Source organism: Protomyctophum bolini (assembly GCF_963924005.1).
Source record: "Protomyctophum bolini genome assembly, chromosome: 10".
NCBI classification, from domain to species: Eukaryota; Metazoa; Chordata; class Actinopteri; order Myctophiformes; family Myctophidae; genus Protomyctophum; species Protomyctophum bolini.
In genome coordinates this window covers 28,923,872-28,947,542 of record NC_137871.1, presented here as the reverse complement: position 1 = coordinate 28,947,542, position 23,671 = coordinate 28,923,872, and the positions used below count along the sequence as shown (strand labels likewise).

Genomic DNA, 23,671 nt, shown 5'->3' with positions numbered 1-23,671 from the left:
AAGAGGGCTTCAGCCATTCACTTGAAGAACACACACATATATAGCGACAGGCATGTGCACGCACGCACGCACACTCACACACGCACGCACTCACACGCACACGCACACGCACACACACAACACACACACACACACACACACACACACACGCAGAAGCAGCAGGATGAGAGGCAGACGAACAAGAGGGAAAGATAAAGCGCTGAGGTGTACGTGGGAACACACGTGTGAGCAAATTAATTGCTGAGGGATTTACGATCGCTATCGCATCCTGCGATATAATTTGATACAAACGTGTGAATTATTTTTTTCCCTCTCTTTTTCCTCCCCAGATCAGACGCAGGATAGGGGAGCAGCGGCGGCTCCCGTGAGGCTGAGCACATGCAGAGTTCAGGGTCACGTCACGGATAACAAACACAGAGGTAATAAGTAAAAGGTATTAAGGGATCATTTATTATGGGATTGGGTGTGCGGGAGATAATAAAAGAATAAGGGCGAGGAAAAGCCTTCGTCTTTGTCTATAGGCTCTCCTCCGTCCGTGTGCCACTTCACTCTGGACTCTTTCATTTTGGCCCCTTCCTACATTCATTCATCCCTCTCTCTGTCATTAAACTTTCATGGGAGAAAATAGGTAATTTAATCTTCATTAAACATACAGGGGGGGCCACTCTCTGGGCCTGACCGGCTGAATTAACTGCTCGGCTCGGGGGGGGGGGGGATCAAATCCCACAACCCTGACATGCATTATATCACAGCATCTCCTTTTTTTGTGGTCTTTTAACAGAGCCTCAGATGATCCCTCGCTGGCCAATTAATTACAGAGAGAGTCCTTGGAGTATAAGTGCAGGTGCGAGGCGGTACGACGCACTGTTTGATGGACAGACCTGTGTGACTGGAAATGGGAGACGAGAAGAGGGCAGATGGCCAAACTGTGCGCGGAGGGCCTGCTTTGGGATCTTAATGACTTTGAAAAGGCTGTAAATAAATAAGGTTGGCCCGGATCCCCTTTTGAAATGTGATTGATGTGTCTTTTGGGATGCCCCCCAGCATGAGAGGCCCACTGATTCTGTGGCTTTCATCGTTGACCGAAAATCGATGCGCCGGGATGCACGAGAGCCTGCTGCTCTCTACCCAGCAATCCTCCTGCCAGATACCCAAGGTACAGTAGCTCAGAATGGGAACAGAAGGTACTACAGTAGCTCAGAATGGGAACAGGGGGAGGGGGGCGATGGGAACAGGGGGACGATGGCGAGCTGTTTTTGGACCTTAATAATATATATTCGACCAAAAGCTTCATTTTGAAAAAAAAACATGCTGCCTCTGTCTGGAAAACCGGCCTCTGTAATGTATACCATCAAACCAATTTGATTTCCACGACACAACACACATCGTCTATCTGCAATGAGAGTGAAGCCACGGCAGAACGCTGGCTCCAACTCGTCCCTATCAATCCATCCACTTTCCGTTCGTAGAATTAGGACTGGCTGGCGTAATTGCATAAGGCACGACTTTAGCATCCTGGCTTACGCTTCCACTTGATACGAAATGGAGACAAGGAAATAGGAAATGCTTCTGGAATTGGGGGGTGTAATCGTGATTGGCGGTACCCAGAATTGTACTAAGCCTCGTACGGAACTGTGGAGGAAGTACACTGGAGTACAGTTTAACCCAAAGGGCCACAAAGAACGCCACTCGGGGGTTTTAAATGAACTCCTCCGACGTGAGCCGAGGCTCTTGTGTGACTCGGCGAGAGTCTCTCTAGTGGCGCGCGGCGCGTTTGAGGATGACAGGAGGTTAATCAAGCTTTAAAGCATGAGATTACAACAGACATGACAAGCAGACGCGAGCAGAGACTGTGCACTGGGTGAAATAGTACTCAAGTACTGCTTAGAGAGGCTTCTCTATATAGCTGGGGATTGGGTCTGCATCTTTTCCTCTGGCCCTGAATCTAAACATCATTCACTATAAAACCAAAGAATATGAAAGATTGTGCATGCGGAACAGAAAACATTAATATTAGAACCATCATACTGACCCAGAGAATACAATATCTCCCAGGAATGCTGCCACTCACAAGTTGACCATATCTCCACCAACAAACTAATAACCCAAAGATTGTGATTCTGACATTTCTGGATTTCTGAGATATCCTTTTTTTAAGTTAATAACCAAATCTCCCCTTTGTTTTGGGGCAAATTCTAGGATTTCTTTAATACTCAACAACAAGATGAGGCTAATTTCTCCAACACCCATGCACTAAACTCGCTTACAGATTCCATTTAGACGTCAAGAGGATGTTCCCCTCTCATCAACCCACAGCTGTTTATCGTATACTATAGGGGCTCCATTACCAAACACCTGACAACATCCACAATGTAATGCATTCTATTGGCATACTAATGCTGCGGCTGCGGTGCTTTGGAGAAAAGAATGTGTGCTTGTGGGAGGCCACTCATAAAGACATTCAGTCTAGCTGTTGATGTGTCATCAGCAAACCCACAGGATTTCCGCATGTCCAAACTTCGAGCAGACGCATATGCCGTGCGTTCACAACAAAGCAGCAGTTAAAGCAACACGTTCAGGAAAACAAAACAACACAATGCATTATAGTCCCACGTCGGTTTGCTGCACCATATGAATATACTGTACATGCAGCGGCTGTGCAGACAGATGGCATTATATCTTTAAAAGAGATGTTTGCTAAAAACACATTCTCTAAACGCCAAGTGTGATTAAGACTTGAAGCTGTCTTTTGTGCTTACGCATTTGTACGGAATGATAGAAAAAAAACAAGACAAACAAATGAAGAAAAAAAAAACCACCACCAGTTATCTTGCAGAATGAATAATTAATATGAGTAATAAAATCCATTTTTCATTGCTTTGTTCGTTTGATGATCACATATCACAGTACTCACACGCACTCACCTAAAAAACCCACACGCGCGTGCCACATACATTATGTCACAAACACATGGACATTCTACATACACAAACATGGGAGGGAAAAACAAGGGCAGACACCGGTTGCAACACATACTCCACGCGGAGATGCAATCTGTTGAAGCGAACACATAAATCAATTTCAGCCACAGTTGTTTCAAAGTAGGCCAGGGCACAGAAAGGCAAGAATCCATTAGAAGGGAGTATTTCTGGGGTGCTGTTGCACAACGCTTTGACATTTACCAGACGAATACCAGGGCCGGAGAGGAAGAGTGAGGAGGGCACTCACAGAAACACTGTGTGTGTGCAACAGGAGGTGGGGGGGGGAGGCCTACACAGACCTGAACACAGCGCTTCCTTTACACACAGCCACAGGACCGGGATGACAAGTCACATCATGCTCTATCAGCGCCAATCGCCAGCACAGGAAGGACGTTAGGCAAGTTAGATGTGCACTGGAGCTGCTCTACGGAGATAACGCATGCCGCATCATGAGAAAAGTACATTATATGTGAGCTCCGCTATGTGATTAAATGCCTTAGATCAGAAGTAGAGCCAAACTAAAGGCCAATTTCATCAGCAAGCGTGCGTTCGTTGTTGTAAAAAAAAAAGAAGAAAATAACGGAGCGGCAGTAACTCAGTGCAGCGTTGCGGGCCTCGGTAGAGCAGCTCAGCTTGAGTTGTGTTTTTCGAGTCACGACAGCTAGAGGAGGAGAGCAAGTGGGGGGGAGGATGGGAGACTACAGTGTGTCCATGCCGGGTTAGGAGCAGACAGGAGATGGAGGATGGGATACTACAGTGTGTCCATGCCGGGTTAGGAGCAGACAGAGATGGAGGAGAGAGTTGAATAAACACACCTAGAGTCCTGTTACCAGAGTTAGCACCCGGCCACCGAGAGGACGGACTGGAAGGGCTTTGATCACCTGCAACAAGGGATGGGGGGGAAACAAATAATAATGAAAGAAAGAAAGAAAGAAAGAAAAAGAAGTGGGAGGGATGTTGAAAAAGGGAAAAATGAAACATGGAAAGAGAGAGACATCAGAAATGAGTCATTTTCAGATGTTTGGCACCAATTATCCACTCCCAAAGTGTTGCAACATGACAAGCTCCGGCACTGGGGCATCATTATGTATACATGAATGTGTGTGTATGTGCGCATGCATACACACACACACGCACGTATACGCACACACAACTCTAACATCTTAAAATACCGGTAATGAAGTCAGTGGTATACTGTAGGCAGTGACTGAATCAAATGTGTTTTTGGTGTCATTTGTTAGTGACTTGAAAAATAAATAGATTATTCTTGTAGATTGCATGTTTTTATGACATTGTCAGATTGTTACACTGTCCAAAACGATACGGTATAGAAGGTTTATTGACGAACAATAAAGTGGGAACAATTTAGTCCTCAAAATGTTGCTGAAAGCGTTTGTGTCTAAAGGCCCTTGAAAAGCTAATAACAGTAATTATTGTATAATCACTAATGTGCTGTGGAACTGTGTATTTCCGTTTACTTTCACATGAGTCATTTTGTAAATGAAAAAATAATTGTTCATCTGCGTGTTAGTTAACTGCTATACTGTAGCAGTCTACTGCAGCTGTCTCTGAGGCTATATGCAGCATGAAGCCACTTACAGTATGAATCCGAAACAGTCCAGGGCTAGATAGAATCTTTGATAAGCCAGCGAGTTTAGCGAGCAATGTTGTGTGTTGTACAGGGCAGTCAGAAACGCGGTTTCCACCCCACATAGCGATGATATGTTCTCCATAGTTATAGCCAGATAACTGTCTAGAGAAGTTGATCCACCACACCAGCTGCGGAAGGACTCGTGTTTGACGCAGACATGAAGTAACTGTTTTATTAGGCCTGCCATATTCACTCACCCTTTCATTCTCCATAATTTTCTCACTCACTCACTCACTCATTCACACACACACACACACACACACACACACACACACACACACACACACACACACACACACACACAGGTGGCAGACCCAGCGATGAGAGATCGGAGAGACACGGTGTCACAAAGACTCTGTCCTAGCAGATGCTAGCATACAGTATATAGGTAGGGACTTGCACTTGTGTGACAGTAGCTGCTTGCTGGTTATGAGTCTTCATACTGTCACAGTAGCGAGCAGCAACCAATGTTATTATATGAGTGGCTGTACTGTAAAACAACAAAATGTCTACATGTGTTATTTTCAATCCTCTACAGCTTCTGGATTCCTGCCACAGCCTAACGGCGCTGGAGAAACGGGCGGCATATATCTCAGCGATGTGCGGTGGCTAAGTCAACACCCGAGAGCCTTCCTATCCTGGGGAGGAGGAATATATGCTTAGAATTTATAGACAATGTACACCAGTCTGCCGGGCGAAGCTGGCAGATTTGCTAGCAATGCAAATGCTCCGACTTTATAGCGGGAAGAATGGCACAGTTGTTAATTGTGATGAATGCACTGCATGTGCATGTTTTATTGGAGCTCTTTTATACGCAGCTCACTGTGATTTTGCAGTACGTGAAACGAGTAGAGTCTGCCAAATCCGAGAGAGCCCACACACATGCCGAAGTCGACAGCTTGAGAGACTAAAAACAATGCTAAACAGATTCAGTCGAGATATGCTCGGATGAACAGCAAATGGGGATAGGGTTGTATAACTTCATACAATGCTGTTGCTGTTTTGCTTCAGGTAGCAGCTTTTTTCCCCTAAAATAACACCCATCTCTCATTTCAAACAGAGACTAGAACTGCTTTGATTTGCTTTGATTCTTCTCCTCTCACTGTGGTCTATACACCGCCGTCACTGATTATAGGCTGATGGTGGCACCGTCTCCAAGACACTGCTGTCAGGAACATGCACATATAGACATCAAAGGGGGCTTCAGCCGCTGCCTCTCTAACACTGACCCTGCCACTTCTGCCAGGTGACTTCCAAGTACATTCATGGCTGAATATTAACCACAGTAACCCTGGCATTTCTATTTTGGGCATGTCATTAATAGGGGGAACATTTTCCAAAATTGAAAACAAATTAATAATAATAATCCTTTTTTTACAATAAAGTGGCTAATATGACCTCAAGATGACACTACTGTATCTGCCATGGTCAGTGTTTTCATCTTGTAATGAGAACTGTATGAATGGCAAAAGGGACAATGGCTCACTGATGAAAGCACTGGGTGTTTCGTGTGTGTGTGTGTGTGTGTGTGTGTGTGTGTGTGTGTGTGTGTGTGTGTGTGTGCGAGCACGAGAGAGAGAGCTAGCTAAGGTATATATATATATATATATATATACTGAGTGATACACACAGTCACACAGACTGAATGTACAGTATGTCACATGCAACATATCCATCAAGACACATGGGTACAATGTAACCTGTATGATTTAGACTGCAGGGGAACGCTCATACAGTGCTGAAAATCATGTCAGTTGAGAATCAATATTCGTTTAACTCTGAGAGTGTATATATACAAATATAACCAAAAGGATCCACCACGCACGTGGATACATTTCTCAGAGTAACAAATGGATCAATGAACCCATTTCACTGTGCATTCCATTCCGTCAGGCATATAGAATGATACCTGCCGTCCCAGAGGGTGGTGGTATAGCCTGGTCCAGCCAGGTGACTGACTGTGACAGCAGGTGTGAGGACAGCTGTCTGGCTGTCTTACCGTTGCGTGGGGTCCGTTTTCGACGATCGCGGAAGGCTGCTCCAGACTGCAGGGCTTCCATCAAGCTGTCCATCACGCCGGTCTCATCACCCTCTGCAGGAGGAACACAGAGGAGAAGAAAAAGAGTTGGTTAAAATAACACTATGTGAGAGAAACCAATCCTTTACATATATTTTATATATTTCGTTTACATATATTTTTTGACACATCGTTTCAAACGATGTGTACATTTTTTTAATATATTTTCTTTTCAATGTTTTCCAAACACGATGTGAGCGTGTAGATCTGCTAGTTTAGAATAGCCAACATAAAGTGGTTAAAATGAGCGTGACGCTGTATTAACTACTTTTGCCGAGGCGGCGACCTCACACCATTAGATCAGCTATTGTTTGTGCTGAATGTTCACTCCAGAATAAGGACACTAGGGTTCGCTCATGCGGTTAAAGGAGTGCATCGGGCAGCATTAAAGAGAAGTGGCCCTGTCGCCCTGCACCCCCCCCCCCCCCCCCCGCCCTTTTACACAGGGTGGAGGAGGGAAGATACGCAGAGGAGCGTCGGCGGGATGAAAGCATCCGCTGATGGCCACTGACAGATGCTCTTTCTGTGGCTAACACAGGGGAGCTAAGTGCTCTTTACCAAGATTTAGTGTGGAGCCGCTCAATACCCGCGCACTCCGTCACTGTTCCATCAGTGACGCCGGGACGAGAGAAGGAAAAAAATAAATACATTCCCCCCTCTTTTTGCCCACTATATACTCCAAGTGCCCGGCGCGGAGCCACGCAGCCGGAGGGGTGGACGCTGAGAGGTAGTAGAGTAGTAGAGAGAGGAGTTCAATGAACAGTGCTGTGAGGGCTGATGATACGGCAGGGCTACGCGGTGCGGTGCGCCGGGCCCACACCATGCGCCTTGCAGCATATCGCTCAATGGGGGGAAAAGAAAGGGGCTGGAAAATAAGCTTTAGGTCCTATATCTGGGTCGTCTATCTTTACCCCCCGCCGCCCCCCAATACTAATGAGTCAGCGGGGCAGTCTCTTTATCATGGGGTACGGGGCACAGACATTATTTTAAACTGGGATCATTAGGATGACTTATTGCGGAGCTGGAGACTTGGCCATCAATCCCTGTTGCATACAGGAGTGAACTTGCTCTTCCCCCAATGTTTACCATCGCGGGCCCTAGTGGCTCTCTCTCATATTCTGCTCACAGGCCCTGGTTGAGCCGTGGTGGAGATGACGGCTTTCACCACCCGGCACTCTCCCAGAGAGCCGGGACGATCAATCTCTTGTTTCTTGCACATGCTCAAAGAGAGATGACAGTCAGGAAAATTGAATTCATGAACACAACACATTGACACAGCTAGTACATAATTAATTTGAGGAAATGCCACATATTTCGACATTACCGCAGAGACTCTGCCGGTGTGTTTTTTTTTATACCCCAAGATCTTCAAGCAACAAAGCCACCCAACCTGCAATCATTTACAGTAGCGAGGAGACAAAAGACAGCAACAACTAAGAATAGATTTTTTTTATGCAAATTCAACAAAACAACAACTCTTCATTCGTATACGTGCACTAATTCTTGTTCTCGAAAACTGTATCTCATTCCGTCTCTTTCTTCTTCAAGTCCTTCCCAGGGGCTACTTTGAAATCAAAGTATCCGTTTCAGCCGTGTGGCTGTGCTTAAAAGCAATCCCGATTAAATCAAGCTTAATTGGACCAGTTTTATCGGGAACAGAACCAAAGCAGAGCCAAGTAAGTGCTTATCTCAAATTGCAGTGCTAGTATACACCTCCAATAGCCCAGCTCATTGGTTCAAAAGGGGGGCGGTATGGCGTTCACCTGCCTTGGCCCCCAAAGAGCAGGGCGGCAGAAAGGCTGCTACTATAACAGTATCAACTCCTGGGATCATTAGCCCTCTCCTTCTCGTTATGTAGGCTAACAAGGACATATTTTACGTCTGACACAAAGCAGAGCGGCATAAGTGGCAGGTAAACATTCATTCTGCAGCCACCTTGGCACGGGAAACTTTGTGACAAGCTCCTTCCTCACCGCTTTCTTCTCGGAGACCTAGACATCACAGGGGGCACCTGACACTTTGATCAATTTGTCCTACTTCTAGCCTAACTGTAGCACAATTCATCATCTGTAATGACCAGGACTAGAGGAGCCTTCCTTAGACTGGGGTTCAGGGGAGGATTGCAGACACAAAGAAGCAAGATGACTAAAAGGGGAAACATACTCCCCAGTCACCTGCCAGTGCTCCATTAACTATGTCCTATCGGGCCCTAGAAGCGACTCAAGCAGGCCAGACCTCTGCTCCGCACCGAGGCAATCTGCAGCAGCAAGGCTTCAAGCCTGTGGGCCTTTTAGCATCTAACTGTTAGACTACAAATCCTACAGTATGTCTAATGCACAGAGGGGGGGTGAACGGATGTACTTTTTTTATGCCGTTGCTCTGCAGGAGTCTAGCCGTCTATAAGAGGGTCAGTCTGTCTGTGTGTCTATCTGTCTGCGGCTATAGTCTCGCAAACTGCTGGACCGATTGGAATCATATTATTTCTAGTGCACATCTGCCAGTCGGCCACAGAATGTCTTTTCACTAAATGATATGTTTTATACTTTTTTAAATATTTAACTTAACTTCATAATGTAATTCAATGGGGCTCTGGCCGGGCTGAAACACTGCCCAAAGTTGGAGTCATACATCATAGATTCATAAAATATCCTCTAGTCTAGACTAGTGATTCATAAACTTTTTAACCCCAGACCCAAAATAGAAATTAAATGTTTGGGACCAGCAAACAGCAGATCTACAAGCTTATTTCACTTTGGCAATTTTCACTATACTTCTTAATTCTTTTTCATTCATGGAATTTTGTAGATTAAATAGTATAGTATAAGTAAGTATTTGAAAGAACATATTTAGATTTATTTTCTTCTTTTTTTAAAGAAGAAAATGGCCCACTGTTTGGGAAACAGTGCTCTGTCTAGACTCATAGACGTGATGTCATGAATGTCTCCACAGCTTTCCCATGTGATTTAATTTATTTTTTAAATCTACAGAGTTAAGATCATTTGCGTGTACTTACAGTACACCTTTAACGCTTCCGGCAACCTTTCCTCATTACCAAAAAATGTACCACTTCAGAAGGAGTTTTCTCATTCCTGCAGTTCACCGTTGCCTTATTTTTGAGCTGTTAAACCTAGGGCAAATATTCATCCGCTTCTCATTAGGAGGAGTGTTGGATTGTGTGCCGGGGAATTACAGAAAAGCTAACCTTTTACGCCCTGAGATCTTCCTCAAGAGGCAAGATCCCCCGCGCTCACAGGAAATTGCCTTCTAAATGGGTTAAGATGGGCTAAGACCCGAGACATTGACAAACCCTCCAGTGATGAAACACCTTGGCGCGGGCACCTCCACAGACAGCCCTTGGGTCCTTTAATGATCTTATTAAAGTGAGCGGAACATGGCTATAGTGCGTTTTCTTTTTCACTTTTAGGATATTATTTTTGTTAAAACAGCTAAGCCTTTATCCACATGAACCTTAGTGTCCCAAGCCATAACTCATTAAAGCTGGGAAAGCATCCGTGTGATTTTTCCGTTGGCTATTCAAAAATATAGCAGATATACAAACTCACAGCGTGTCCACTTTGTGCTGGGCTGCGAGTTTGTACAGCTGCTATTATTGAACATATTGGAAAAATCGTGAAAGTGTGGACAAAGTGTGAGAACTAGTAGAAATGACCTCAGGTCTTGCTTGATGGGATTAAGTGAACGTTCAGTGAAAATGGGGCGAACATTCAGCAACAATAGCAGATCTACAAGCTCAGAGAGAGAGAGAGAGAGAGAGAGAGAGAGAGAGAGAGAGAGGCGCACATTTGTTTTATATCTCCCCTTTCATCCCTTCAATCCCCTCATCTCTCATCTCTCCTGCCACCTTGTTGCTGGCGATCAGCTGGTATACCTGAACCCAGAGGCTGTGCCAAGTGTAACAGTGAGCCCTAGGGGGATCTGGCTCACTCTCTAATATATTTACACCGCCACTATTACATTTTCTAATTAGGGAGGGATAACAAGGGGATGCGCTCTCAGCAGGACTGGCACAGGGGGAAACAAACGAAAATCCTCACACACATCAGATTAGCTTCTTTTCTACCTAAAATAAACAAACATATGTGATAGTAGAGAGGGGCCACTAGCCAACAGCACCAAGAGATAGAGGAGAGGAGAGGAGGAGGAGAGGAAAGGAAAGGAAAGGAGGGGAGATGAGAGGCGAGATGAGGAGAGGAGATGAGACGAGTTGAGACGAGACAAGATGAGAAGAGAGGAGAGCAGAGGACATGAGAGGAGAGGGGGGGGGGGGGTACAGATAAATGTCACTCCTGGGGAAGAAAGCAGTATAAGGGTGGTTTGAGAGAGGAAGCGAGAGAGAGAGAGAGAGAGAGAGAGAGAGAGAGAGAGAGCGATAGGGAGGGAGGGATGGAGGCAGATAAAGGGAGGGAATAAAGGCAGTGAAGAGGGCCTAGTGAGCCTGAGGTTGGTGCATGTGGAGGAGTAGGTCATTGAGAGAGAGAGAGAGAGAGAGAGAGAGAGAGAGAGAGAGAGAGAGAGAAAGACTGACTAGCGGAGCAAGCAGAGACACCAGGTCATAAAGCTCCCTCCCAGATACTTGACGACCTAAGCCCACTGACATTTAATTATTTCCACAACATACACTGCAGTATGCAAGCAAGTTGGTGTGTGTGTGTGTTCTTTGTGTGTTCTTTGTGTGTACGTGTGTGCGTGTGCGTGTGCGTGTGCGTGTGTGTGTGTGTGTGTGTGTGCAAGCAGACGGACACAAGCTGCACCGCAGGGCTGCATACCTTGTTATTGATACATGTGCATTATGTATTTATAAAGGTACCGGCTCTCCATGACTAATGCCAACCTGCAGAAGTCTAGCAATGACAGGACCAGTGAATTTATAGCCTTGTAGTGTGTGTGTGTGTGTGTGTGTGTGTGTGTGTGTGTGTGTGTGTGTGTGTGCGAGTGTGTGTGTGAGAGAGAGAGAGAGAGAGAGAGAGAGAGAGAGAGAGGTGTGTGTGACGTGTGTGTGACATGTGTGTGTGTGTGTGTGTGTGTGTGTGTGTGTCCCAACCAGTGTAAACAGTGTGACCTGTGCTCATGGCCACTCAAGACAGGATCAGTGAGAGGTGTTGGGAGGATTCGGGCCAATCCTGCAAACTTTGAAAGCCAATGTTAGCCAATTAGGATGGAATATGAAATATTGGACAGATCCACCTTGAACACATGACCATAGAGATGGTGTGTAACGATTTGTGTGAATTTTGGACAGAATCTGGAGGAAAATGTGTTGTTCCATAGTCTGCCTCCTGGTGGCGCTATAACAGGCCGTTCTGGAAAATGTGGGGCAGAGGTTCATCGTTGGCATCCAGTGAGTGTGTGTGCAAAATTTGGCATCGACCAAGTTAACGGGTCGGAGATTAACCGACCCGTTACGGACAGACGGACGGACACACAGTCTCACGGACTCACACACACGGACAGAGTGCAAAACATACTCTCTCTCCATGCATGCCTTCGGCCTGGTGGAGACAACTAAGCCTTAGTGTTTCATATTCCTGAAGATGTGACTGTCACATAACAGCAGTTCCACGGAGGTTCTGCCCGAAGCAGAGAGAGGTCCTCATTTCCATCTAGATGCACCGCCACGCTCCCTCTTTAAACACCGAAGGCCTGGCATCCCTATAATTATGCAGCAGTGTCAACAGAGCCTGTTCATAAATTCAATTTGCTATCTGTCATCTCCTCCGTGTTGTCCACCGGAGAGAAAACACACCGGATCGATTGAGAACTCAATTTCTGATGGCTCACATGCTGCTAGGCCCTCGTAGGATACTTGGGGGGAAACGAGAGACAAAGAAATGCTCAGAATTCTCAAGGCTGGTGTCTGATGTGTGTCCGTGGCACGCGCCGCCCGCCGAGGACAGTACGTGCGTCCGATACATAATGAGAAGGGCGGCTCGTCACACCATAGGAGATACATAATGAGATGGGCGGCTCGTATTGATACATTTACTTAAGTAAACAAAGTACTTTCTCTACCACTGCTTACGTGGTTAACTGTGACATTTGAAAACAGCACACCATCTTTGGTAAAAGCATGCAAGCATACAAAACTAATATGACAGCCATTGCATGACGGTCATATAATGTGGCATCTTCAGATGTTGCTGCAGCCACACGTTCTTTTCTAATTGCACAGAAGCGAGGCGAGCCCTTCCTACAACCGAAACAGTGTTTAACTGTTTAACCAGAGAGAAAGTGGATATTGAAGAGATGTCTATTATATGCCGCTTGCTCGCCTTCCAGTGGACGATTCCCGACTCTAATTTGCGACCGTAATGAGATCTAATGAGAGCTTCCAGGCCCTGGGCTTGATGAGTTGAAACCACTTTGAGGGGAGGAGCTGTGCTCGAGATTACCCTCCCCCCCACCCCACCCAACACCCGCCATGACCGCGGCAGTGGAGAGAAAATAATGTGTCTGTGTGTCTCTGTGTGAGTATGTGTGTGTGTGTGTGTGTGTGTGTGTGTGTGTGTGTGTGTGTGTGTGTTCGTGTGTGTGTGTGTGTGTTTGTTTTCTCGAACAACAAGTTCCTGCTGCTGTGGATTGTTTTTGAACACATTTGAGCCCATCTGTTCCCCCACAGAAAGTCACCTGTGCAATTAACCTGGAGCATTAGCCGTGAAACAAAGGCTGGCATGGTGGGAGAGAGGTGGGTTGGGAGGAATGGGGGAAGAGACCACGCTATGGCCAGGTGGACAGGCAATAGCTCTCGCTCCAACATTCCATTCCCTTCCAAGGTCTCAAATGGCCAGACTGGCCTCCCCCAATTTTCAATGCTTCTGGTCGTTTTCAAAATGCTTCCGGTCATTTTCAAATGCTTCTGGTCATGCTTCCATTTTAAGGCCATCTCTGGTCTGGCCTCACCCTCTATCTCTGACTTACTCGATCTTAATCTACCAAAGCGCAATTTGAGGTCCTCAGACAAAAGGCCTCTTAGACCATCTTCCCGAAAAAATAAATAAAGAAAAAAGGTGTTTGGGCCTTCGCCTTCAGAGCTCCGACTATCTGGAATGTCCTCCCCCTGGAGATCAGGCTCGCAGAGTCTGTGCCCCGATTAGAAGCCCTCCTGAAAACTCACTTTTATAAAGCGGCCTTTTATTTCCCAAATGTTTTAACCTATTGTGTTCTACTGCATTTGCTGCGTACATTTTAACCTATTGTGTTCTACTACATTTGCTGCATAATGTTTTTTGCTGTGTTGTGTTTTGGATTATCTGTGAAGCACTTTGGAACGCTCAATTGAAAGGTGCTACAGTATATAAAGAAACTAAGAAAGCTTTATTATTTTTGTAACCCATTTTTCACTGTCAACTGCCTAAGCTGTAATTCCCTTCCCCTTTCTCTCATTTCCTCCCTGGCTTCAATTACACCTGGCTCTCTGGTACTTTCACACCTGAATTCAGGCTCACATAATTAGACTACACGGGCGCAGTGGTGGTAAAAGTAGGTAGGTAAAAAAAGGTTTAAGTAAAAGTGTCAATACTGCAATGTAGAAATACTCTGTTACAAGTAAAAGTCCGGAATTCAAACTGTAGCCTACTTGAGTATAAGTACAAAAGTATTGGCATCAAAATGTACTTAAAATACCAAAACCAGTAAGACGCCCTGAGGGCGAGACGCCGAGAAGCGACCTCGCCCTAAAGGGTGACAGCAGACTGCTGGCGCTTTGGCATGGGGGGTCAGATCAACACATGGAATGAATTCTGTACTGGCCATATATGGAGCGTGTCTTGAGTGTACAGGGTTTGATAGTTTGATAGTAGTCATTATGCCGAATGTCTCATTTCAGTTTTCATACATAGCCTATACTGTACATATAGGCTTTGGTTTTGTCATAACAATCAAAATCTATAAAAAGTAACTACAGTTTTCAAATAAATGTAGTGGAGTAAAAGTACAATATTTGCCTCTGAGATGTAGTGGAGTAGAAGTAAAAGTATACCTCAAAATGGTACTTATTAGTACAGTACTTAAGGAGGTGTACGTTACACCACTGCACTGGCGTTATTCACTGTGTCTGTCCGCCCTGTGCCTTGTTGTGAGCGGTCTACTCTCCCTGGCATCTAGACCCCCCCCTGAGGCTCTGGACAGACAGGGAGCATCTAGACCCCCCCCTGAGGCTCTGGACAGACAGGGAGCATCTAGACCCCCCCCTGAGGCTCTGGACAGACAGGGAGCATTGCTGCCATGGAGAAAGCATCACACAGAAAACACACACATGCCCCAGAGGACAGTATAGCCATCGTGCACCTGTTAGATATGCCCCCCATTCTCCCTGACACAGTGACCTGAGAAACTCTCCAGACAGGCCACAGAGTGTGTGTGTGTGTGTGTGTGTGTGTGTGTGTGTGTGTGTGTGTGTGTGTGTGTTCATTTATCCCTAGGTGGCTTTAAAAAAAAAAAAAAAAAACATCCTGTCTAGTAGTGTCAAATAATAGTATGTCAACAATGTGCTATATATATTTTTTTTCTCTTCTTTTCCCTCTGTGTGTTAAGCATGTGCAGCAGCTATATCTGGTTGGACCATATAATGTATAACCTAATTCTGATCAGTGTTTGGGTATTGTTTTACGCCTCTTGTGCAGATCCAAATAAAATAATTCAAATGTGTGTGTGTGTGTGTGTGTGTGTGTGTGTGTGTGTGTGTGTGTGTGTGTGTGTGTGTGTGCGCGCGCGTGGTGTGTGCGCACGAGAGATAAACTAAGAGAGAGACAATGAGAGAAAGAGAGAGAGGGGAGAGGATTGAGAGACCACTGTGACCTTTTCCAGTGGTGTAAAGTAACTAGTACATGTACTCAAGTACTGTAGCCTACCCAAGTACAATTTCTATTTTCTTTTACTTTACTGGAGTATTTCCAATTTTCTGTACTTTTACTTCTACTCCAGTACATCTCAGAGGCAAATATTGTACTTTTACTCCACTACAATGATTTGAACACTTTAGTATAGTTAGTAGATGACACTATACTTTTGGCATGTTTTGAAAATATTTTCCTATATTGACATTGGGACACCCTTGTGTCCCAATGTCAATATAGGAAAAGGTTCACTTCTGTGGTCTCTAACATTACACCTAGCTACATTTTTAAGCATTTATTTCATATTTACATGTCGATTTCAGCTCTGACACTTATTTCAGACATGCTGTAATATGTGAAGAGTCTGCCTGTGCTATTAACTCATTTTGAGAACCACTACTGAAAAGTACAATACATTTATTACACTTATATGGGATAGAGCAAACAACATCATACAAATTCAGTTTTTGAGATAGGCCTACAATTCTGAAATGTGCCACACTATAACTACCATGACATAAAAATGCTGCCATTTATCTTCATGAACTTGCAGTGGTTGTTTATAGTAACACATTTTGATGCACTGTGGGCAAAACATTAGATAATTATAAAAATCTGTCTGGATCTGAAGATGCAGTGTAGCAGGTTTGGTGGCAAATTGCAAATTGATGAAAATGAGTGAGGAAATCGCTTTAATTAGTTTTACAGTTCTAAAGTTGCAAATTGGTGCAGAAGCAGTACTGTATGACTGATTTATTATTTCAACCATGGTCTCCCTATTTTTGGAGACGAAAAAATAAAAACCAGTCTCACAAACCGTCACGGGTTGTGAGGTTGTAGACTGGCTATTTTCACTATTCATTGTACGACAAAGTAAATTAAGAGGTTAAACTTTAGACCGCAGTGCCACCATTAGGACTATCAGTCCACAGTGTCAGTTGAGAAATGTTGCATAAGACTGGACCTATAGCTGCAATGGATGAGGAGGAATAAGACAAAATGACGACGAACGAAGGAGAAGAGTAAACTAGAGGCACCAGCAGCAGAGCTGTCCAGCCCGCTAATAAAATAAGACAAGCTAACGGCCAACATCAATGTGGATAAGGGAGAGGGGAAAAGGCACGAGGCCTCTAATAACGCCTAATAAAAAAGATGGATCTCCCTGTCGATTGTTTGGGACTGTTTTACTGTAACAGCTTGATGTGCAAACCCACTCATGTCCTCCTTAATGTAATTAGGCAAGCTCCCACATCCCCCCATTCCAGGGAGAATGGCCGTGCAACCACTCCTCTCGTCTTTCCATGAGACCCAGTATGGCGCCGAGGGGGGGTGGGGGGTTGGGGTGGAGGGGCTGGAGGGGTCAAGTGATGGTATAGAGAGAGAGAGAGAGAGAGAGAGAGAGAGGGAGATAGTGGTTCCTGAACAAGGAGTAGAGGGCTTTGTGTGGGGGGTTGTTGTGTGAAGGTGTGTTGTCTCTGGCATGGCAGAAAGTCCCCGCGAGCTGAAAGCAAGAAGAGCGATGATGGCGCGAGTCCACGGGAGACTGAGAGGGGGAAGAGCGGGGAGAGAGACGTCGGACGTCTGCGAGGCGGAGATGAAAGTGGATTAGCCGCCGTGGCAATTTGCATTCCGCGTGGCGGCAGCGATGAGCTCCCCGCGACGCCCCCGAATAGCTGGATGATGCATTAATAAGTAAACAAACCAAACCAAAAATAAACCGTCCATCTGGATGGATGCTGCCAGGCCCCCAAGTGAGAAACGACAGGGATGGGGGGGGGGATGCTGGAAATGGAGAAGAGGGGAGGTTGTAAGGCGCTTACAATAGAAGCCCCCCCCCCCCCACACACACACACACACACACAACTCCCCCACACACACACACACACACCCCCCCCCATCGTTTAGGGCTGCTTCTACCCTCTGCAGGGCCCCCCATGCTCTTCGTTCTGAACCATATTGCAATCAGCATCCAACCGCTGCTGCAGCGCTGGCTTGTTTGCCCAGTAACACCACTGACTCGCCAGGGAGAGCTCCAGCCCGGCACTGACAGATGTTGGGCTGACACACTTTTCAAAGGACCACATGCGGGTCACGTGTGTCACGTAGCCAAGCAGGGCAGGGTGTGCGTACGTGTGTGCGTGCGTGTGTGTGTGTGTGTGTGTGTGTGTAGTGTGTGTGCGTGCATGTGTGCGTGGCGCAGTGGTGTAAAGTACATGTACTCAAATACTGTACTGTATTTATTTTTTGGGATCATTAGAATGTCTAGAACATTACATCTATTATTGTGAAAGATATCCCCCAAATGTGAATTATTAATTTATTATTATTATTTTAATAATAATTATAAATGTGCATACTTTTTTTTTAGGAGCATGGAAGAAAAAAACCCCAGTCTGCACCGGTAACAGGCCAACAGTATGCACACCAAGTCCCGCCCTGCACGATCCTGATTGGAGGAAGGCCTCCTCTCCTGATTGGATGAAGGCTTTCTCACAGTATTTCAAAAGTTCAATACTTTTACTTCTCTATATTAATATTTCAGAGGCAAATATTGTACTTTTACTCTATAATTATTTGAAAACTTCAGCCCTATACACATTTCAACCATTTGAAAATAGCCGATCTGCATGAAGCTCACAGCCATTTATAAATAAATAAATAAATAAATAAAACAGGACATTCTGCATAATGAGTAATTTAAGTACATTTTGAAGCCAATACAATACTGCCAGTACTTTTACTCAAGTAAATGTTTAATTCTGGACTTTTACTTATCATACTATAATTCTAACAATGTCTGTCTGTCTGTCTGTCTGTCTGTCTGTCTGTCTGTCTGTCTGTCTGTCAGAAACACCGCCATATCTCCTCATTGCCTGTACCAATCACTCCCAGGCATTGACCATATGAATATGGAGGTCTTAACGAAGCCCTTTTTTTGATTTGACACATTAATGATTAATAATGAATTTATTAGTGAATTAAAAACGCACCCAGGGCGCAGTACCCCCCGCGGTCACAAGGGGGGGGGGGGGGAAATATCTCACAACGGGTAAGGGCTAGTAACGTATAATTTCTACATTACAGTATTGGTACTTTTACTTACTTCAAGTACAACATTCGTGTACTTTTTCCACCACTGTGTGTGTGTGTGTGTGTGTGTGTGTGTGTGTGTGTGTGTGTTGGGTTGGTGGTGGTGGGGGGTTCTCTGGCTGCCATCAGGGTGGGGTTGAGAGCAGTGGTGGAAAATGTACTCAAAGGTTTCAATATTATAAGTATAATAATATAAGTATCAATACTGCAATATAGAAATACTCTATTTACTGTACTTAAAGTACTAAAAGTACTCTAGTAACTATAGATTTCAAATATATGTAGTGGAGTAAAAGTACAATATCTGCCTCTGAGATGTAGTGGAGTAGAAGTAAAGGTTTACTGGAAACTGGAAATACTCAAGGGAAGTACAAATGCCTCAAATTCGTACTTATTGTAAGTACAGTACTTGAGTAAATGTACTTAGTTACTTTACACCTCTGTTGACAGCTCATATAGCGCACACTGCCACTGCTCGGTGGGAACGCACGATGAGCGTGTGGGAGGAGGATTGTCACAAAGGCTTTGAGTGATACCCCCTCAGCCCCCCCACAGACAGGCTGACGTCTCTCTCTCATGCCTCCTTCTCTCTCGCCGCTGCGTATACATTTGACGAGCAAAACGGCAAAAAAGAATCCGCTTCCCGGGATTGAGATAGCATCTCTGAAAACTGCGGGAGCGCGGATCTCACTCGTGCCGGTGTGGGTGGGCGGGCCGCCGCTGCAGCGTCTGGGGAGCGGACTAAGTGCATTTGACAATGAGATTTGATGGCTCTTTGTAGCTGGAGTAATTATGTTTGATTGACTGTGCAAAGTGACTGGCGAGGTCCAGATCTAGGAGAGAGGAAATGATCAGAGGCTTGGACCACCACAAATTAATGAGCACCGCGCACAGCTTCTGCTGAGTTCAATGAGGGGAGCACAACATTTACCAAAGAGAGAGGGGAAAGGAAAGAGAACACGTACGTAGGCTGCGCGCAGGGGCGTGTGTGTGTGTGTGTGTGTGTGTGTGTGTGAGAGAGAGAGAGAGAGAGAGAGATAGAGAGAGAGAGAACTGTACAGATGTAATCTCTGATGCGTCTTCCACTGTGACCTTAGGGAGATACCAATTTAAGTTAAACAGGCTCAAAGTGATTAGGGCTTTAAGTTGCACTCTAATTAGGGCTCCTTTGTCTCTCTCTCTCTCGATACAAAACGGGTCGCCACTAAATAAGAAACCTTATGTGACAATTTGATACATTATGCAAAGACGATGATGGGGAAAAAGTGTGGGGAAACTATTCCCTGGGGTTATCTTTAATTGCCAATGAAATATTTATCATAGAATAATCAAAGGCTTCCAATATAGGCGGATTCTTCTTCTTCTTCTTTTTCTGTTGCAGATAGTGCTGACGTTTATTTATGAAAATGTATTGGAAATGGTGTAATCTGGGAAGATAATGGACTAGCTTATTGTATCACCTTCACTAACCAAAAGTAATTTCACAGTAAATCGGATGGATTTAATACTCGCATGTGAATTGTTTGGCAAAGATGCGCTCTCCGCCACCACCACCCCGCTCCCCCCCCCCCCCCCCCTCTCCATATTGCTCACAATCATCAGAGGTCTGAGAGCTGAGATGTAGTCAGTCATAATTCTCTGTGTGCCATCGCGCCTTGAGGCTGATTCAGATTCCGAGAGGAGATAGAGCACAATCTAATATGCCCGTTATTTATTAGAATTGATGTACTACAGCAGATAAAGCTGGGTGCCCTTGTTTCTGTCTTTTCAAGGTAATGAGACAGAAATCCACAACAACGCCGTCCTGGCCCGGGCTGACACACTCACGAATGTCAGCGCATACAGTATGCCTTGTGCTTCTTCCTGAACCCCCAGAATCCCTCCGGCTTTGGAATGAAATACATAGTAAAAAAAAAAGAAGCTAATTTATGCATTTTCTCGTCAGGCAGGTGTAAATAAAAGTTCTCAAGTGACGGGGAGCATCCATATGCAAATTTGAGTGATCCTTCTTTTTACTCTTCTGCCATCGACAGTGGTGAAAAAAGCACTCGCATTTGTTTTTACTTAAGTAAAAGTATCAATACTACAATGTAGAAATACTCTGTTACACGTAAAAGTACAGTATTGGTATCAAAATGTACTTAAAGCACTCATTATGCAGAATGTCCCATTTCACAACTGCTCAAATGTATAAAAGTCTGTACTTGCTCGTCACGTTCCGTATCACACATGGAGTTCAACTTTACCTTCCTAAAACGCAGGCTTCTTTTCAGAAGTCACAGAAGATTCAGTATCTCTGACCATTTTTATTTAATCTCCGGCTCTACAATAATACAGTACATCTCTCCCCCTGCTGATATTGTTCCCCAGTGTCTGCGGCACTGTGGGGACACAGAGAAAAAGTTCGAGACGACCTTTCCACCGTGCGTACAGCCCGCCTGTCAGCCCTTCTCCATAATCACCTATCCGGCATGGGGCCGTGGTGCAGGTATACACACACCGGCCCGGCGGATGGCTGTCACTGTCGCCCACTAGCCATCAATCATCCTCTCCTAGCCCTGCCACTCTTGACAGGGTTCTGCCAGCCAGAGAGCTCCACAGCCAGCCATTTGCGCACGCCGACGTCTCACTACTCCCCCTAGCATGTCATGCCAACATGCACTTGCATTTGCACAATCTGCATTTAAGAACGGCAGCCGTTCTCCGTTAGCGTGTCGCCGCTGAACGCTGAGGCTGACTGTACTGTTGTAACTTGTGTGAACAACAGCGCAAAACACAAACACAGTCAGAAGGACGAGTGCAGTGGGAGATGCAGCCGCACGGCCTGCAGTGTTTCTTTGACTTAAAGCGGCTGACACATAGAAAGCGTCCGTCAGAGGCTCAGGAAACGCACCCATTGTGTGTTTTTAACGGCAGTAGCAGGGACGTGCACACATAGACATGAAAGGAGGCTTCAGCCACTGCCCTTTTACCCGTCTGTAAAATAACTGCCCTCTCCAGACCACAAATGCAACATTTACTATGGTGAAAGAAATGCAAATGCCACTCCTTTCCTTCCATGCCATGCCGGAAGGCAGCATTCAGGAGAATTGCTTTTTTTTCCGAAGTCTCCTGAACTTGAACATAGTATTTTGCATTGAACAATATTTTTCACCACACGTTACCACAAGTCACCACACGTTACTGACACAACACAATTGTCACTCACACTTTATCTAGTTGTGAAATGGAATGTATGCTTTTTTATAGATAGAGCTTTATTGATCCCGCAGGGGAATTCAGTTGTTTATGGCAATACAGCAGTTTTGAAAAACACATGACAGAGGCATAAAGTAGATATAGCTACGAGTAACAAAAATGTACGTATACTAATAATACAACATTTTAAAGGGATAAGCAGGTAAAGCAAGGGATTAGGAAAGGAGCACCCATGGCAAAAAGCTAAATAAAATCTCATCACTGCCAATTTGTCCCAATCTGTGATTTGTAACTAGTGCTCGGTTTCCTAAAAAACAATTTCTACGACATGTAAGATGAGGATGTTTAGGTGTTATTAACATTACAAAACCTGTTTTATACAGCCGATCAGTTGAAGAAATCACAGATTGTGGCTTTGACCTTTGCTTTTATGAAATATCCGAGACCATTCATGTCTCATGCAAGATGCTTCTGAACATGCATTCTATTGCTAGCTTGACCAATTAATAAAATACGCTTTCATCTTACAATAACTAAAAACGGAGCTTGTAGATCTGCTATTTTCAGTGTGCGACATTCTTCCAAAGAAGACATGCCGACTTCTATGGAATCCAAATGACTGAAATCAGTCGTGACAACTGAGAACTATAATCCATGAGTATCTAGGCTAACAGAAACCAGGAATAGTACCGAAATCTTGCTTGACCCTCTGTCTGTACTGTGTTCACAGCCAACAGAGTGCAAGAGGTTGACAAGGAAGAGGAATACTGTAAATGGAAGTTTGGAGGACATACGTGGGTCATTGTTGACATGGTCGCTCTTACTAGAGCCTCATAGAGGTTAATTCTAGAAGGCCTCTCTGAACAGGCAAAGAAATGGGTAATAACAGGGAAAGTAAAACGGACTCTGACCCAATGCATGAAAAAGTATTGGTCCTTGTCACATTGAAAAGACAAGGATGATTGGAACTGCACTTTCTATTGACCCAGTAAGACCCGAGGCCGATTCTACAAATACCTTCTAAATCCTGTTTTCTGAAAAACCTACGTTGCTAATATACTGTATCATTACTATATCAGATGACCACAGCTCCTACTCTTTACAGTAGGAGCTAATGCAGGTGGGAACATGTACAATAATCATATATTATATAATGTATTATTTATAATAAATCATAATTATAATTAATTATTAAAAATATATTTTCAATATGCAATATACAGCTAAATACTTCATCATGCAATCTCGCAGTGCAAGGCAATAGGCCTGCGTTCTGCTTGTGTCTGCAAAGCTCTCGCAAAAATAGAACTGGCTGAGTGGGTTCACACGGTGAAGAATGATCACTTGCAGCTAAAAGGGAATCAGGAAAACAGCCTTCTGGCAGAGCCACCTCGTGTGTCAGTGTTAATCCAACCTGCTTGAGCTGTTTGCCTTTGCTAAACGGTTGGGTTGGTTTTGGGATCAAGCAGTCCGGTTCTGAGACCAGAAACATGAAGTGTTGAAGTGGAAGTGATGGAAAAGTCAAGAGTATGATATTACATCAAAGTTCCTGGATGGATTCGAAAGTTGTTCTAAGATTAGTCAGTAAACCAGACAATTTACAATGCTGTGGTACAGAGGGCAGGCAGCCCATATGTGATTATAAGTATTGGTATTGCTATGATCAATAACTTCACCTGGTCACCTGACGGCATACATCTATTATTACAATTGAGAAGAGCACACTTTGTGCACACACGTCTACGCCTGTCCATGTTTTGAAACTGGTTAATTTTCTTAGTTTTTTGGCAATTACATGCCCAAAATAGGGACACCAGATTGA

General features: G+C 44.8%; 1 protein-coding gene across 5 annotated transcripts in view; it reads right to left on the bottom strand.

Annotated features, from left to right (window-relative positions):
- Window positions 1-23,671, bottom strand: part of diaph2 (diaphanous-related formin 2) — a 539,224-nt gene that overhangs the window by 56,724 nt on the left and 458,829 nt on the right. For 3 of the 5 annotated variants that reach the window (XM_080774225.1, XM_080774227.1, XM_080774226.1), the window contains 2 exons: window positions 6,632-6,724; window positions 3,797-3,862 (listed from right to left, as the gene is read on the bottom strand). In XM_080774225.1, the coding sequence (XP_080630351.1) occupies window positions 3,797-3,862; window positions 6,632-6,724 (159 nt within the window). The remainder of the gene's footprint in view (window positions 1-3,796; window positions 3,863-6,631; window positions 6,725-23,671) is intronic. The other 2 variants (XM_080774228.1, XM_080774229.1) reach the window with 1 other exon arrangement.